At 46.5% G+C, this 16,014-nt stretch overlaps 1 protein-coding gene across 1 annotated transcript in view; it reads right to left on the reverse strand.

Annotated features, from left to right (window-relative positions):
• il20rb (interleukin 20 receptor subunit beta) overlaps positions 1-16,014 on the reverse strand; it is a 124,583-nt gene that overhangs the window by 13,992 nt on the left and 94,577 nt on the right. The window contains exon 4 of the mRNA XM_085989491.1: positions 11,761-11,885. Within this exon, the coding sequence (XP_085845617.1) occupies positions 11,761-11,885 (125 nt within the window). The remainder of the gene's footprint in view (positions 1-11,760; positions 11,886-16,014) is intronic.

Below are 16,014 nucleotides of genomic sequence, written 5' to 3' on the forward strand. Positions count from 1 at the left end.
ACACAGGGGTTCTTAAAGGTACATACACTACAATTCCTCCCCTTTTAGATAATTAGTACATAACATTTTAAGTAATCATTAATTAACATGTTTACAAGAACAATAATCGACACATTTGCTGCAGTTAATCAATTATAAGTCAGTCTCTCTGGAGGCTTCCTGACTCGGTCCGGATAACGCCTCGGTGGTGTAGTAGTTTTCGGTGGTGTAGTAGGTTCTTTTGGCAAGGTCGATTCGGCTTGAATGCCAGTGTCGGGTTCATCTGGTTCCAGTATCACCGGATCGGAGGTAGATACAATGGGTATCTCTGCTTCATCATTAGGCGCATAGAGTTGTGGTGTAAGTTGTCCCTTTTCGGATGACTCTATGATCTGGTCAGCATGGCGCCTTATTATGCTTTCTCCAATGTCCACGGTATACATCAGCGGTCCTAGTCGTGTGCAAATAGTTCCAGGCTGCCATTTCTCGGTACGGTAGTCCCAGGCCAAAACTTGTTGACCTATCTGGAAGGTTCTACTTGGCCTTTCATTCATGCCTTGAAATTGCCGGTTCTCTACGTCCCTTCTGATCAAATCAAATCAACTTTTTATTGTCATTGTTAGTGCACAAGTGCAGTACAACGAAATGTAGGCTTGCGGCTCCCGAGAGTGTACATTTGGATTAAGACATTTAAACATTCAACATACATTTGGCTTGTAGTATGTTTGGCTTGATCAAATCCAGTTGGCATCTTAGTCTTCTATTGAAAAACATCATGGCAGGAGTTTGGTTTGTAACCACATGTGTTGCATTCCTGTACGCAAACAAGAAGTTATCTACCTTATGTTGTAGATTTATGTCTTCATTACCCATGGCCTTTATGACCTTCTTGAAGGTCTGGACAAACCTTTCAGCTAATCCATTGGTGGCGGGATGGTATGGGGCGGACGTGTAGTGCTTAACCCCATTGTTTTTTAAGAACTTCCTGAATTCTTCGGACACAAATTGCGGTCCATTATCAGAACAGATCTGTTCAAGCAGCCCATTTTTGGCAAATATGGTCCTTAATACTGTGATGGTTTTTTCCGTGGTGGTGGAGGACATCTTTATTACCTCCGGCCACTTGGAGTGTGCATCAACCACGATTAAGAACATTGAGTCCATAAATGGACCAGCAAAGTTGATATGTACCCTTTGCCATGGAGATGAGGGCCACTCCCATGGATGTAGAGGGGCTTGTGGTGGGGCGTTTTGGACCTTCTGGCATCCTAGACAGCTCTTGGTCATTTCTTCGATGTCTCCATCGATACCTGGCCACCACACAAACGCTCTGGCTAGGTTCTTCATTTTCACTCCACCCAGATGCCACTCGTGAAGCTCCTTTAGCACTTTATCCTGGAGTTTGGGTGGAATCACCACTCTGGATCCACACATCAAGGTTCCTCGGCACACTGACAGCTGTTCTCTTCTTTGCGAGAATGCTGGCAACAGTGGTTCGCCATGTGCTGGCCATCCCTTCACCGTTAAATTGTAGACTCGTGAGAGAGTCAGGTCATTTCTCGTTTCCTTTTCAATGGTAGAATTTGTTACTGGTAGACATTCCACTATGGTTGAGTGGAACATCTCCACTGGGTCCACTGTAGGTGCCTCTTCTACCGTTGGCAACGGTAGGCGCGATAAACCATCAGCATTCCCATGCTGTTTTGATCCTTTGTATTCTATGTCATATTGGTGTGCCCCTAGGAAAAGGGACCACCTCTGTAGCCTTTGCGCTGTCATAATGGGAACGCCCTTTTTAGGGTTGAATATGGAGACGAGGGGTTGATGTTCAGTCAACAAGGTAAATTTTTGTCCGTGTAGGTAATGGTTGAATTTCTTCACTCCCCACACCAGGCTGAGTGCTTCCCTGTCGATCTGGGCATAGTTACGCTCAGCTGAGTTCAATGAGCGTGACGCAAAAGCTATCGGCCGCTCCGAGCCATCAGGGAATCTATGCGATAATACCGCTCCTACGCCGTAAGGGGATGCATCGCACGCCAGTCTGATTGGCAGTGATGGGTTGTAATGAGCCAGCACTTCCTTGGACATGATCAAGCCTTTGCATTTATGGAAGGCACGTTTACAGTCTTCGCTCCATTTCCAAATTACTCCCATTTGTAGCAGTGCGTTAAGAGGGTGCAGAACAGTTGACAAGTTCGGTAAAAATTTATGATAGTTGTGGTGTATGTAACCTGTTCCACATTAAGAGAACTTAAGCCTGTTCCACCTTAAGAGATGTACCACTTTCTCTGGCTGCTGTATACGTAATACCGGTGGTGACCACCGGTATATAAGTACTGTGTAGTGATATTGCTGTTAGTATAACCCTGACCTCCAACTAGTAAAGACCTGTTGAAACGTTATTCTTGTAGTCTGTGTCAGTAATTAATCTTAAATACAACTAGAACACACAGACTTAACAGTGGCGACGAGTCCGATTCTTACCCTGCGGCAGTTTATATCCACGGCGGCTTCGTCCACAGAACGGGCGTCGAAGAGAGGCATCCACCCTCATCACCCTGCACCGGAACTCAGTACAAATCAATTGGTTTTGAGTACTGTAAAATGTTATCGTTGTGGAAAGACAACGCACGATCAGAACCAGTGTTGGTTTAAAAACCAAGAATGCAGAACGTGTGGCAGGCTTGGCCACATAGCTAAAGTATGCCGGTCAGGAAAGAAGACCAACAACAAAAAGTCACCGCAAGGAAAATACATAAAGGTACACAAGGTGACAAAGAACAGTTCGAACGAACAGAAGTCAGATTCAGACGCCAGCAGTAATGAACTGGGTAGCTTAAGAGTACACAACGTTGGTAAGGATGCAGATCTCCAGACAATTTGGGTCACTCTTCAGATAGCAGGAGTCCAAGTAAAGATGGAATTGGACACTGGATCGGCATTGACGGTCATGAATAAGAAAGATTACAAAAGGTTATTCCAACATATTCCCCTACGGGATACGGAGATTATATTGAAAACATACACGGGGCAAAGAGTGTACCCCATCGGAAAGATAGAGGTAAAAGTGGTCCACAAGGGCAAAGAAAGCCAAGTAATGGACTTATATGTGCTACCTGAAGGAGGCCCACCACTACTGGGACGGGAGTGGATTAGGAAAATGAATATGGACTGGCACTCCTTAAAGGCACTAACGGTAGATTCCGGGGAAACAGATGTTAAACCTAAACGATTGTCCAGAATATTGGATGATGCGAAAGAGGTGTTCCAGCAGGGACTGGGAACACTGAGAGGAATTACGGCAAACATCAAGATTGATGAACATGCACACCCAAAATTTTTCAAAGCCAGACCGGTACCCTATGCAATACGACCTGCTGTAGAAGCGGAACTGGAAGCGCTAGAACGTTCAGGTGTACTGCCTAAGGTAGATTGGAGTTAGTGGGCTACGCCCATTGTTCCTGTTATGAAACGTCCTTCAAGCAACAAGCCAGGAGAACCAGGGAAGGTTCGCATCTGTGGAGACTTCAAGATCACTGTTAATCCGGTGCTTCACACGGTGCAGTATCCGCTTCCGCGGATTGAGGATATTTTTGCTTCGTTGTCTGGCGGGAAACACTTCACCAAGATAGACCTGGCGCAGGCGTACTTGCAGATGGAGGTTGAGGAAGAGTCACGCCAGTACCTCACGATCAACACGCATAGAGGTTTGTACCGGTATAATAGGCTGGTTTTTGGAGTGGCATCGGCTCCAGCAATTTGGCAGAGGGCCATGGAGCAGGTATTACAGGGAATTCCAGGCACACAATGTTACCTGGACGATATTCTGATTACAGGAGATGGTGATGAAGAACACCTCGCAAACTTGGAACTGGTGCTCAACTGGTGCTCATACAAGAGTATGGACTTCGAGTTAATCGGCAGAAATGTGAGTTCTTTCAGAAGCGGATCTCGTACTGTGGTCATGTCATTGACCGGGAGGGGCTTCATAAGTCTCCTGACAAGATAGAGGCAGTTGTAAAGGCTCCCGCTCCGGATAATGTCTCTCAGTTGAGGTCGTTTCTAGGATTGATTAACTATTACCATAAGTTTCTACCGAATCTATCCACAGTACGGCACCCGCTGAACGCTCTTTTACAGAAGGGGGTACCATGGGAATGGAGCAAAAACTGTAAGAAGGCATTTCGCAAAAGCAAAGAATTGATCACCTCAGAGGAAGTGTTGGCTCACTTCAACCCGACACTGCCTATTCGGTTGGCTTGTGATGCTTCTCCATATGGTATTGGGGCAGTACTCTCACACAAGTTGCCAAATGGCACGGAAAGGCCAGTCGCGTTTGCATCCAGATCATTGACCTCCGCTGAGCGCAGCTATGCGCAGATCGATAGGGAGGCTCTCAGCCTTGTATGGGGAGTGAAGAAGTTTAATCATTACCTGCAGGGCCAAAAATTCACACTTCTGACAGACCATCAGCCTTTGGTATCCATTTTTAACCCTAAGAAGGGTGTTTCGGTGATGACAGCACAGAGACTCCAGAGATGGTCCCTTTTCCTAGGGGCACATCAATATCAAATAGAATTCAAAGGTACAAAGCAGCATGGCAATGCTGATGGGCTGTCGCGCCTGCCACTACCTGAAGAAGAAGAGACGACGAAAGTTGACCCTGTTGAGTTATTTCATTCGACCATCATCGAGTGTTTACCAGTCACCAATGCAAGTATTGAAAGAGGAACCAGGAACGACCCGACACTGTCCCGAGTCTACGAGGTGACAGTGAAGGGATGGCCAACACATGGTGATCCTCTGTTACCGGCATTCTCGGCAAGGCGAGACCAGCTGTCCGTCTGCCATGGTACTTTGATGTACGGGACAAGAGTGATTATTCCTCCCAAGTTAAGGGAAAGAGTTCTAAAGGAACTGCATGAAGGTCATCTAGGGGGAGTTAAGATGAAAAGTCTTGCTAGGGCTTATGTATGGTGGCCGGGTATTGACCAACAGATAGAGGAGTTGACGAAAAGCTGCGCTGGGTGCCAAAAAGTGCAAAATGCACCTCCGATCGCACCGCTACACCCATGGGAATGGCCTTCAGCCCCATGGCAATGCGTACATATTGACTTTGCTGGTCCATTCATGGACTCCATGTTCCTAATTGCGGTGGACGCACATTCCAAATGGCCAGAAGTGAACAAGAACAAGAACAAGAAGTGGGCAGCACGGTGGCATAGTGGTTAGCACTGTTGCCTCACAGCACCAGGGACCCGGGTTCGAATCCGGCCTCGGGTGACTGTCTGTGTGGAGTTTGCACATTCTCCCCGTGTTTGCGTGGGTTTTCTCCTGGTGCTCCGGTTTCCTCCCACAATCCAAAGATGTGCGGGTTAGGTTGATTGGCTATGATAAATTGACCCTTAGTGTTAGGGGGATTAAATACGTGGGGTTACGGGGATAGGGTGGGATATGTGTTGGTGTAGGGGTTACGGGGATCGGGTGGGACATGTGTCGGTGCAGGCTCGATGGGCCGAAATGGCCTCTATCTGCACTGTGAGGTTTCTGTGATTCTGTGATTCTGTGAAGATGAATACCACTACTTCAGAAAAGACAATTGCGGTGTTAAGAACAATATTCGCAAGGAACGGATTGCCAGAACAGATATGTTCGGACAACGGACCACAGTTCGTGTCGGAAGAATTCCAAAAATTCTTAAAGAAGAATGGGGTGAAACATTATACCTCTGCCCCATATCATCCGGCGACAAACGGGTTGGCCGAGAGATTTGTCCAAACATTCAAAAAGGCAATAAAGGCCATGAACGATGATCAGATTCCGCTACAACACAAGGTGGACAATTTCCTAATGGCATATCGAAACGCCGCTCATGCAGTAACTAACCAAAGTCCTGCTATGATGTTTTATAACAGGAGGTTGCGGTCCAGGTTGGACTTGTTAAAACCAAATGTGTGGAGGGAAGTGGAAAACAAACAGTTCCGGCATATTAATAACAAGACCACTCGAAGTTTCGACGTAGGACAACCAGTGTTGGCAAGGGACTATGGAAACGAAAAATGGCAGTCCGGAACAATTCGGGCCAGACAAGGACCTCTGATGTACACAGTAGATATTGGTAACAATGTGATAAGGCGTCATGTGGATCAACTGGTAGAATCGAGAGCAAGGGTCGAACCCATGGTTGCGACAGAGACAACTGTGGAAGACGTTAATGAACCTGAAGCATCTACCTCGGCAGGGAATGTACCTGATGATGACGTCCAATACATAGGAAACCAACTAGAGGAGTCACCTCAGCAACAAGAATCAGAGACCACTGAAAGGCGTTATCCAACCCGAATCAGAAGGCCTCCTGAGAGACTGAACCTTTGAACTGTTTATACCTGAAGTTATATATGTATATATGTTATTATGTTATGTTAAATGGGGATATGACTGTTAAGCTAAAAAGGGAGGATTGTGGTGTATGTAACCTGTTCCACCTTAAGAGAACTTAAGCCTGTTCCACCTTAAGAGATGTACTACTTTCTCTGGCTGCTGTATACGTAACACCGGTGGTGACCACCGGTATATAAGTACTGTGTAGTGATATTGCTGTTAGTATAGCCCTGACCTCCAACTAGTAAAGACCTGTTGAAACGTTATTCTTGTAGTCTGTGTCAGTAATTAATCTTAAATACAACTAGAACACACAGACTTAACAATAGTAATTTATCAATCCCAGGAACGACCTTAATTGTGAGACATTTTCAGGTGCTGGGGCTTTTATGACCGCTTCAATTTTTTCAGGTGACTTATGCAACCCTTCTTCGTTAATTATATGGCCACAATATGATATTTGTTTCTGGAAAAATTCGCACTTGGGGCGATTTGCTCGTAGGCCCCGTTCTCTCAGCCTAGTGAGCACCTGCTCCAAATTGGCAAGGTGCTCATTGTCGTTTTCTCCTGTTACAAGGATGTCGTCTAGGTAGCATTGAGTCCCCGGAATCCCTTGCAGGACTTGCTCCATAGCTCTTTGCCAGATAGCTGGAGCTGATGCTACTCCGAAAACCAGTCGATTGTACTGGTACAGGCCTTTGTGTGTGTTTATCATGAGATACTTTTTAGAGGCCTCCTCAACCTCCATCTGTAGATATGCCTGTGCCAAGTCAATTTCGGAAGAGGATACTGTACCGTGTGAAGGACCGGGTTTACAGTCACCTTGAAGTCCCCACAGATGTGAATTTTTCTCTGTTCTTCAGATTTATCATTATTCAACGTTTTCTTCATGACCGGGACGATGGATGTTGCCCACTCGCTCCAATCTACCTTGGATAACACGCCTGCCTTTTCCAAATTGTCCAGCTCTGCCTCGACTGCTGGACGAATTGCGTATGGCACCGGCCTTGCCTTAAAAAACTTGGGAATTGCCGCATCTTCTACTTTTATTGAGGTGGTGACGCCTTTCAAGGTTCCTAGTTCCTGTTGAAACACTTCTTTGGCGTTGGCCAAGATGTCTTTTAATCGTTCAGGTATGACGTCATCATCATTTTTTTTCTTACTGGTCACCGTCAGTGCCTGAATGGAGTGCCAGTCTAAACGTATCTTCCTGATCCATTCACGTCCCAACAGCGGTGGACCACCATCTTGCAGAACGTATAAATACAACTTCTGTATTTCCTTGCCGTTGTATACAACAGGCACCCTTATTTTCCCTCTGGGGTATACTTTCTGCCCCGTATATGTCTTCAAGATAATGGATGTGTCTTTCAAAGGTATATGCAGAAATAGCCGCTCGTAATCCCGTCGACTTATGATGGTCAGAGCTGATCCTGTATCTAGCTCCATTTTAACTGGGGACCCCGCTATCATGAGGGTAACCCAAATGGTCTGGTAATCTTCTTTGGCAATTACATTATGTAATTTGAGACAGCTTAGCCTCTTGTTTCCGCTCTTCTGGTCTTCGGAGCTACTGTCCGTCATCATTTGTACCCTTCTGTACTTCTCCTTATTGATTTTTTTTCTGTCAGTGGATTTTTTGTTTCCAGATCGGCATACACGTGCAATGTGTCCCATCTTTCTGCATTGCCTGCATGCTTTGTCCTTGAACCAGCAGTCCCTCTGGTCATGGGTGGATCTGCCGCAGCGATAACATCTCTCGAAACCCCGGGTCATTTCATGGGTGCCGAAGTCCTGTGGCTTTTGCTGTATCTCTGCAGCTCCTCTTGCTGCTGCTTCGTATGATACAGCCACACTGAAAGCCTTGTCCAGTGTCAAATCTTTCTCAGAAAGTAGCCTTTTCTGTGTTCCTTCACTTAGGAGACCGCAGACGAATTTGTCTTGTAGAGAATCTGCCAGTCCTGCCCCGAATTGGCAGTGCTTTGACAGCTTTCTTAATTCGGTGAGGTAATCAGCGTTACTTTCATTCTTGTGCTGATTCCTCCTGAAGAATTTGAATCGTTCCGCTATCAGCAGCGGTGTTGGGTTTAAGTGCTCCTATAGGGTATCAACAATCTCCTTAAAATTCTTGTCCATCGGTTTGGCTGGAGTGATTAAGTTTTGTAACAGCCCGTATGTCCTTGCGCCCAACAGATTTAGAAGTACCAATGCCTTTTTATCATCCTCCACTTCATTCGCTGTGCAATATACCTCCACTCTTTCCACATATGTGGTCCAATCCTCTATATTACTATCGAAAGCAGTAATATTGCCAGTCTTTAGGCATCCTGAAAATCAAAAATGGCGCCTCCTGCGCTTTCCTTTCTTCCCTGCTGAGAAAAAATGGCGCCTCCCGTGCTTTCCCGCCGCTGCCGCTGCTGACAACGCTGTTCTCCGCGGTTTTTATTTACACAGATATTTTTAATAGTTGGAGACTCGTTCCCGCCAGACTCTCTGGGACTTTCCCCTCCCTCTGCTTGGTCCGAACGCCGACCTGCTTTGCAGTGCCGGCCGTCTCCCGAGTGCTCCACCCTCCTTCTCTGTTTGCCTCCGCCTTCTGACTCGCTGCTCGGCCCCGCTGCAGAGCCACCCGATCGAGCCCCAGCCCGCCACCCAGGAAGGATTAGTGCAGTACCTGCCACCAGCCCGGCTAGCTGGTGAAACCACAGTTTTTTTTTTTCGTTTTTTTTTCTTCGACCTTCGTCTGAGGAATCGATCTCCTTGAGGTGCTGCCGAATTGCAGGTAAGTCCGTTTCCAATTCGTCGCCACTGTTGTATCCGTGTGTTAATGGAGACACGGAATGCAGGAGTTGGTTTAACAGGTGTTTACTGAACAAAGTCTGGAGGTGAACTAAAAGATACAAGACGCTATACAGGCTTATATACCCGAGTGGTCACTACCGGTATTACAGTACACAGGGGTTCTTAAAGGTACATACACTACAAATAGTTTCTCTGTATCTGCCCTGTCGAGTCGTTTTAAAATTTTAACCATCTCCATTATATCATCCCTCGATCTTCTAAACCCAACAGAATACAAACCAAGTTTATGCAACCTCGCCTCATAATTTAACCCTTTAAGCACCAACCTCACAACCACCCCACATTGCCAGGTGTAAATGTAAGATATTTAATTTGAAACCATTGGTGTTTCACTGTGCTGTAGCAAGGAATCGAACAACACAGGGGATATGTTTGGGGAATTTTGACTAATCAATCAACCTTACCACACTTACAAGCTGACAAAGTATGGTCTATAGCTGGCTCAGCTGAGCCCTCAGCAAAATGGAAACCTTTATGTTCCGTAGAGAATTCCATCATCTACATCCACCATTGTAAACTCAGTCTGTACATTATCAGATAATTATGCAGCTTTTATAACTGACGTAGGCCAGGAATTTCCGCGGAGCCGCTCCCGTTCCGCCGCCGTGAACGGGGTTTTCCGCTGCGCTTCAAGCCAAGTTATGTTGGCGGAGTGGGAGCAAATCCGACGGAATTCCTGGCCATAGTATCAAACTATCACCCTCCATAAACTTGAGCTCATCCAAAGCTCTGCTGCCCCTGTCCTAACTTGCACCAAGTCCCACTCACCCATCACCCCTGTGCTCGTTGACTTATATTGGCTCCCAGTTCGACAACACCTCGATTTTAAAATTCTCATCTTTGTTTTCAAATCCCTTCATGGCCTCGCCCCCTCCCTATCTCTGTAACCTCCTCCAGCCCTACAAATCTCTCAGATCTCTGCGTTCCTCCCATATCTGGCCTCTTACGCGCCCCCAATTTCCTTCACTCCACCATTGTCGGCAATGCCTTCAGCTGCCTAGGCCCCAATTTCTCGAATTCCACCCCCCTAAACCTCTCCACCTCTCTGCCTTCCTCTCCTCCTTTGTCGTTCCTTAAAATCTACCTCTTTGACCAAGCTTTTGGTCACTTATCCTAATATCTCTGTATGTGGCTCGGTGTCAAATTTTGTCTCATAACGCTCCTGTGAAGTACCTTGGGACGTTTTACTACATTAAAGGCACAATATAAATGCAAGTTGTTGTTGCTTATCCAGGAGCCACTCCATTATACTCTGAGGGAAAAACCCATCTGGACATCTAAATTTTCTAGCCCAGTTCTCTAGTTCTAGACTCCCAGTCCAACACAACAGTCACTATGCTCTGGAAATAATTAATTAATCGTGTTGGAGACTCTCTCATATTTGGCCTGCTTCATCCACATTATCCATTGTTCTCAACATTTCAAAGAAAACCTGGATTATGTCCCCTCTCAATCTTCTGTACCATACTGAAAACGATTTCAGTTCTGTGAGGCCTCCTCCTCTTAACTTCCTCATGGCCTTGAATCATCTTGCTGCTCTTCTCTGATTTCTTTCCATTGTGTTCTTGTTGAATGCTATGGTAAAATAAATGCCTCTGAAACTCTGTAAAATGCAAAATAGCATCTAACAGACCCGCAGGCATTGGTTGTCTGTTACATACAGGATTGGCACAGCCAGGAATAAAGCACAATGATCCCAGATCACATGAATCGGGGCGGGGGGGGGTGGTGGTATGATCGAGTACATTGGGCTGAATCTTGCTGGAAAAGTAACGGCATGCTAACGACGCACACCGTTATTAATGTGCAAATCAGCCAGCAAGCTCAGGGCATTGAGAGATTCATTGTGATTTGCAAATCTCCAAAACTTCCTGGTCGATCTACACCTCTCTGCCATTTGCTTCACACAAACGCCATCTCGCCCTCAGCCTCCCCAAACCTGCTGGATTTGTATATCATTTGCCCATTAAGCTCACCGCAGAAAGTTAGGGCTGATGATTAAGAGCATTAAGTTTTAACGACATGATAATTGTTAATGCAATGCCAATCAACCTCTCTGGCCCAGAAAGGGAACAATTAAAACGTTTCAATCTCATTCCTGTATTTAATAAATTGTTTCTAGAGATTTTTAGAATGTCAAATTTAAAACATTGAAACTTTTTCTTTCTTTCCCTTTCTTTCTCTTTTTTTTCTCTCTCTTAATCCAATCTTTCTTTCCCTCTCTATATTTCTCTTTCTGTACCTGATTTCACATTAATTCAGCCTCCTTCTCCGTCATTTCTCTGTTTCTTTCTCAATCCTTAAATCTCATTGGTTAAGGAGATAGATACACTGTTGGTCCCGTCGTTCACTGAGGTCCTAGATGCCCCATTGCCCCCGCCGCGCCATTATCAGCTCACATTTTCAGCAACTTACGGCACGAATGATTTTCAAGCTGAAGGGTGCAGGTAGAAGTCTAACAGCGTACACACGATGCCCCGCACCAGCACGGTTTGGCCTGAGGTTTCACACAGTGCCCGATCGCAGAAAGCTGCCTACCTGCTGCTCCGCACCTTTCTCCCAGTAATAAATACGAGCATTGATGTTCTTCTTTACTTCGCTGACATGCAAGGTTACCAAGCCACCATTCACTTTAACAGTCAGCTTTGGTGTTGTGAGATTGGCTTTAACAAAAAAAAAAAAATTATTTCTGTTTCTTGGTTAAGAAACCTGACAAATTGAGAATTCCAAATGTGCTATTTCATTTTGTCCTTTCCCCTCCCCCAAAGGCTACACTGTCTATTAATATTTACCCTTCACTTTTCTGATCTCTCTCCAATGTGTTCTTGTTGGGTGCTATGGTAAAATAAATGCCTCTGAACATCTCTATAAACAGGATAACAGGGGAGTTTTCCCTGCTGGCCTGGCTAATATTTATCCCTCAATCAACATCACTAAAACAGATTATTTGCTCATTATCACATTGCTGTTTGTGGGAGCTTGCTGTGCGCAAACTGGCTGCCGTGTTTCCCACATTACAACAGTGACTACACTTCAAAAGTACTTCATTGGCTGTAAAACACTTTGGGACGTCCTGAAGTCATGAAAGGCGCTATATAAATGCAAGGTCTTTCTTTTTTCCTCTCGTTAAGGTGTTCCTCCCGAGGTACAGTACCACAGCTGTTGACTGCTTGCTGAGATACAGTTCCACAGACATTGACGCTTGTTGGGGTACAGTTCCACAGACACTGACTCGTGCTGGGGTACAGTTCCACAGACACTGACTCTTGCTGGGGTACAGTTCCACAGACACTGACTCGTGCTGGGATACAGTTCCACAGACACTGACTCGTGCTGGGATACAGTTCCACAGACACTGACTCGTGCTGGGATACAGTTCCACAGACACTGACTCGTGCTGGAGTACAGTTCCATAGACACTGACTCGTGCTGGGATACAGTTCCACAGACACTGACTCGTGCTGGGATACAGTTCCACAGACACTGACTCGTGCTGGGATACAGTTCCACAGACACTGACTCGTGCTGGAGTACAGTTCCACAGACACTGACTCGTGCTGGGATACAGTTCCACAGACACTGACTCGTGCTGGGGTACAGTTCCACAGACACTGACTCGTGCTGGGGTACAGTTCCACAGACACTGACTCGTGCTGGAGTACAGTTCCATAGACACTGACTCGTGCTGGGATACAGTTCCTCAGACACTGACTCGTGCTGGGGTACAGTTCCACAGACACTGACTCATGGTGGGGTACAGTTCCACAGACACTGACTCATGCTGGGGTACAGTTCCACAGACACTGACTCATGGTGGGGTACAGTTCCACAGACACTGACTCATGGTGGGGTACAATTCCACAGACACTGACTCGTGCCGGGGTACAGTTCCACAGACATTGACTCTGATTGGGGTACAGTTCCACAGACACTGTCTCTCACTGGGGTACAATTCAACAGACACTGACTCGTGCTTGGGTACAGTTCCACAGACACTGACTCTCACTAGGGTACAGCTCACATTGCTGTTTGTGGGAGCTTGCTGTGCGCAAACTGGCTGCCGTGTTTCCCACATGACAACAGTGGTTACACTTCAAAAGTACTTCATTGGCTGTAAAACACTTTGTGACGTCCTGAAGTCATGGAAGGCACTATATAAATGCAAGGTCTTTATTTTTTCCTCTCGTTAAGGTGTTAGTTCTTCCCGAGGTACAGTACCACAGCTGTTGACTGCTTGCTGAGATATAGTTCCACAGACACTGACGCTTGTTGGGGTACAGTTCCACAGACACTGACTCTCACTAGGGTAGAGTTCCACGCTCACTGACTCGTGCTGGGCTCCAGTTCCACACTCACTGACTCGTGCTGGGGTACAGTTCCACAGACACTGACTCGTGCTGGGGTATAGTTCCACAGACACTGACTTGTGCTGGGGTACAGTTCCACAGACACTAACTCATGCTGGGGTACAGTTCCACAGACATTGACTCGTGCTGGGCTACAGTTCCACAGACACTGACTCATGGTGGGGTACAGTTCCACAGACACTGACTCGTGCTGGGGTACAGTTCCACAGACACTGACTCATGGTGGGGTACAGTTTCACAGACACTGACTTGTGTTGGGGTACAGTTCCACAGACACTGACTGATGCTGGGGGACAGTTCCACAGACACTGACTCGTGCTGGGGTACAATTCCACAGACACTGCCTTGTGCTGGGATACAATTCCACAGACACTGACTCTCACTGGGGTACATTCCACAGACACTGACTCTCACTGGGGTACAGTTCCACAGACACTGACTCGTGCTGGGGTACAGTTCCACAGACACTGACTCTCACTGGGGTCCAGTTCCACAGACACTGACTCGTGCTGGGGTACAATTCCACAGACACTGACTCGTGCTGGGGTACAATTCCACAGACACTGCCTCGTGCTGGGGTACAGTTCCACAGACAATGACTCGTGCTGGAGTACAGTTCCACAGACACTGACTCTCACTGGGGTACAGTTCCACAGACACTGACTCTCACTGGGGTACAGGTCCGCAGACACTGACTCGTGCTGGGTTCCAGGTCCACAGACACTGACTCTCACAGGGGTACAGTTACACAGACACTGACTTATTACGTCCGTGAATGATTGAGACACGGACAGCAGGAGTTGAACAAAACACGTCTTTACTGATGGAAGTCAATAGTGAAACTGAAACAACAGAGGCTCACTAGCGCCTTTTATGCAGGGGTGGTCACTGCCGGTACTGCAGTCTGAGACCAGTTATTCTCTTAAAGGTACATACACAACAATTCCTCCCCTTTCAGATAAACAGTACATAACATTCATTTCACAACTAAATGATAACTAATTACAATCACAGTTACGGTTGCTAGATACATTGGTTAAGTTTAAGCAATTATAAGTTCAGTCTTTGAGGAGGCTTCCTGATTCTGTCTGGATAACGCCTCTTTGGGGTATCAGGTTCTTCTGGCAATGTTGAGTCGGGATCAATGTCGTTGTTTGGTTCATCTGCTTCCAATATTACCGGTTCTGCGGTAGCTGCAATTGGAACGTCGATTTCATTACCAGGTGTATCAGATCGTGGTGTGGAGTTGACGTTTTCCAGTGACTCTAGAATCTGGTCAGCATGGCGTCTTACAATGCTCTCTCCAACGTCCACGTTATACATGAGAGGTCCTTGCCGTGTACAAATCATTCCTGGCTGCCATTTCTCAGTGCGGTAGTCCCGGGCCAAAACTGGTTGACCTATCTTAAAACTCCTGGTCGGCCTTTCATTCATATTCTGAAACTGCCTGTTCTCCACATCATTTCAGACGTTTGGCTTAACCAAATCCAAGCGGCATCGTAGTCTTCGATTGAAGAACATCATGGCTGGAGTTTGGTTGGTAACCGCATGTGTCGCATTCCGGTAGGCAAACAAGAAGTTGTCCACCTTGTGTTGTAGGGGTATATCTTCATTACACATTGCCTTGATAGCCTTCTTGAATGTTTGGACAAACCTCTCGGCCAATCCATTAGTGGCTGGATGATATGGGGCAGATGTGTAATGCTTAACACTATTGTTCTTTAAGAACCTCCGGAACTCTTCAGACACAAACTGTGGTCCATTGTCAGAGCAAATCTGTTCAGGCAGCCCATTCCTGGTGAATATGGTTCGTAAAACTGTGATAGTTTTTTCCGTGGTGGTTGAGGACATTTTTATTAGCTCTGGCCACTTTGAATGTGCATCCACCACAATTAAAAACATCGAGTCCATGAAGGGACCAGCAAAATCAATGTGCACCCTTTGCCATGGAGATGAGGGCCACTCCCATGGATGCAGAGGAGCTTGTGGTGGGGCGTTTTGGACCTTCTGGCATCCTGCACAGCTCTTGGTCATCTCTTCGATTTCTCTATCGATTCCCGGCCACCACACAAACGCTCTGGCTAAGTTCTTCATTTTTACCCCACCCAGATGACCCTCATGAAGCTCATTGAGCACTCTATCCATCAACTTAGGTGGAATTACCACTCTGGATCCACACATCAAGGTTCCTCTGCACACTGACAGCTGTTCTCTTCTCGGCGAGAATGCTGGCAGCAGTGGTTCGCCATGTGCTGGCCATCCCTTCACCGTTAAATCATAGACCCGTGATAGTGTCGGGTCATTCCGTGTTTCCTTTTCTATGTTTGCATTCGTCACAGGGAGACATTCGACGATGGTTGAGTGGAATAACTCCATTGGATCCACTGCAAGGTCTTCTTCTTCCACCGTTGGCAACGGTAGGCGT

Source organism: Somniosus microcephalus, chromosome 6 (genome assembly GCF_052327205.1).
Source record: "Somniosus microcephalus isolate GS21.2 chromosome 6, FLI_Smic_1.0, whole genome shotgun sequence".
Lineage (NCBI taxonomy): Eukaryota > Metazoa > Chordata > Chondrichthyes > Squaliformes > Somniosidae > Somniosus > Somniosus microcephalus.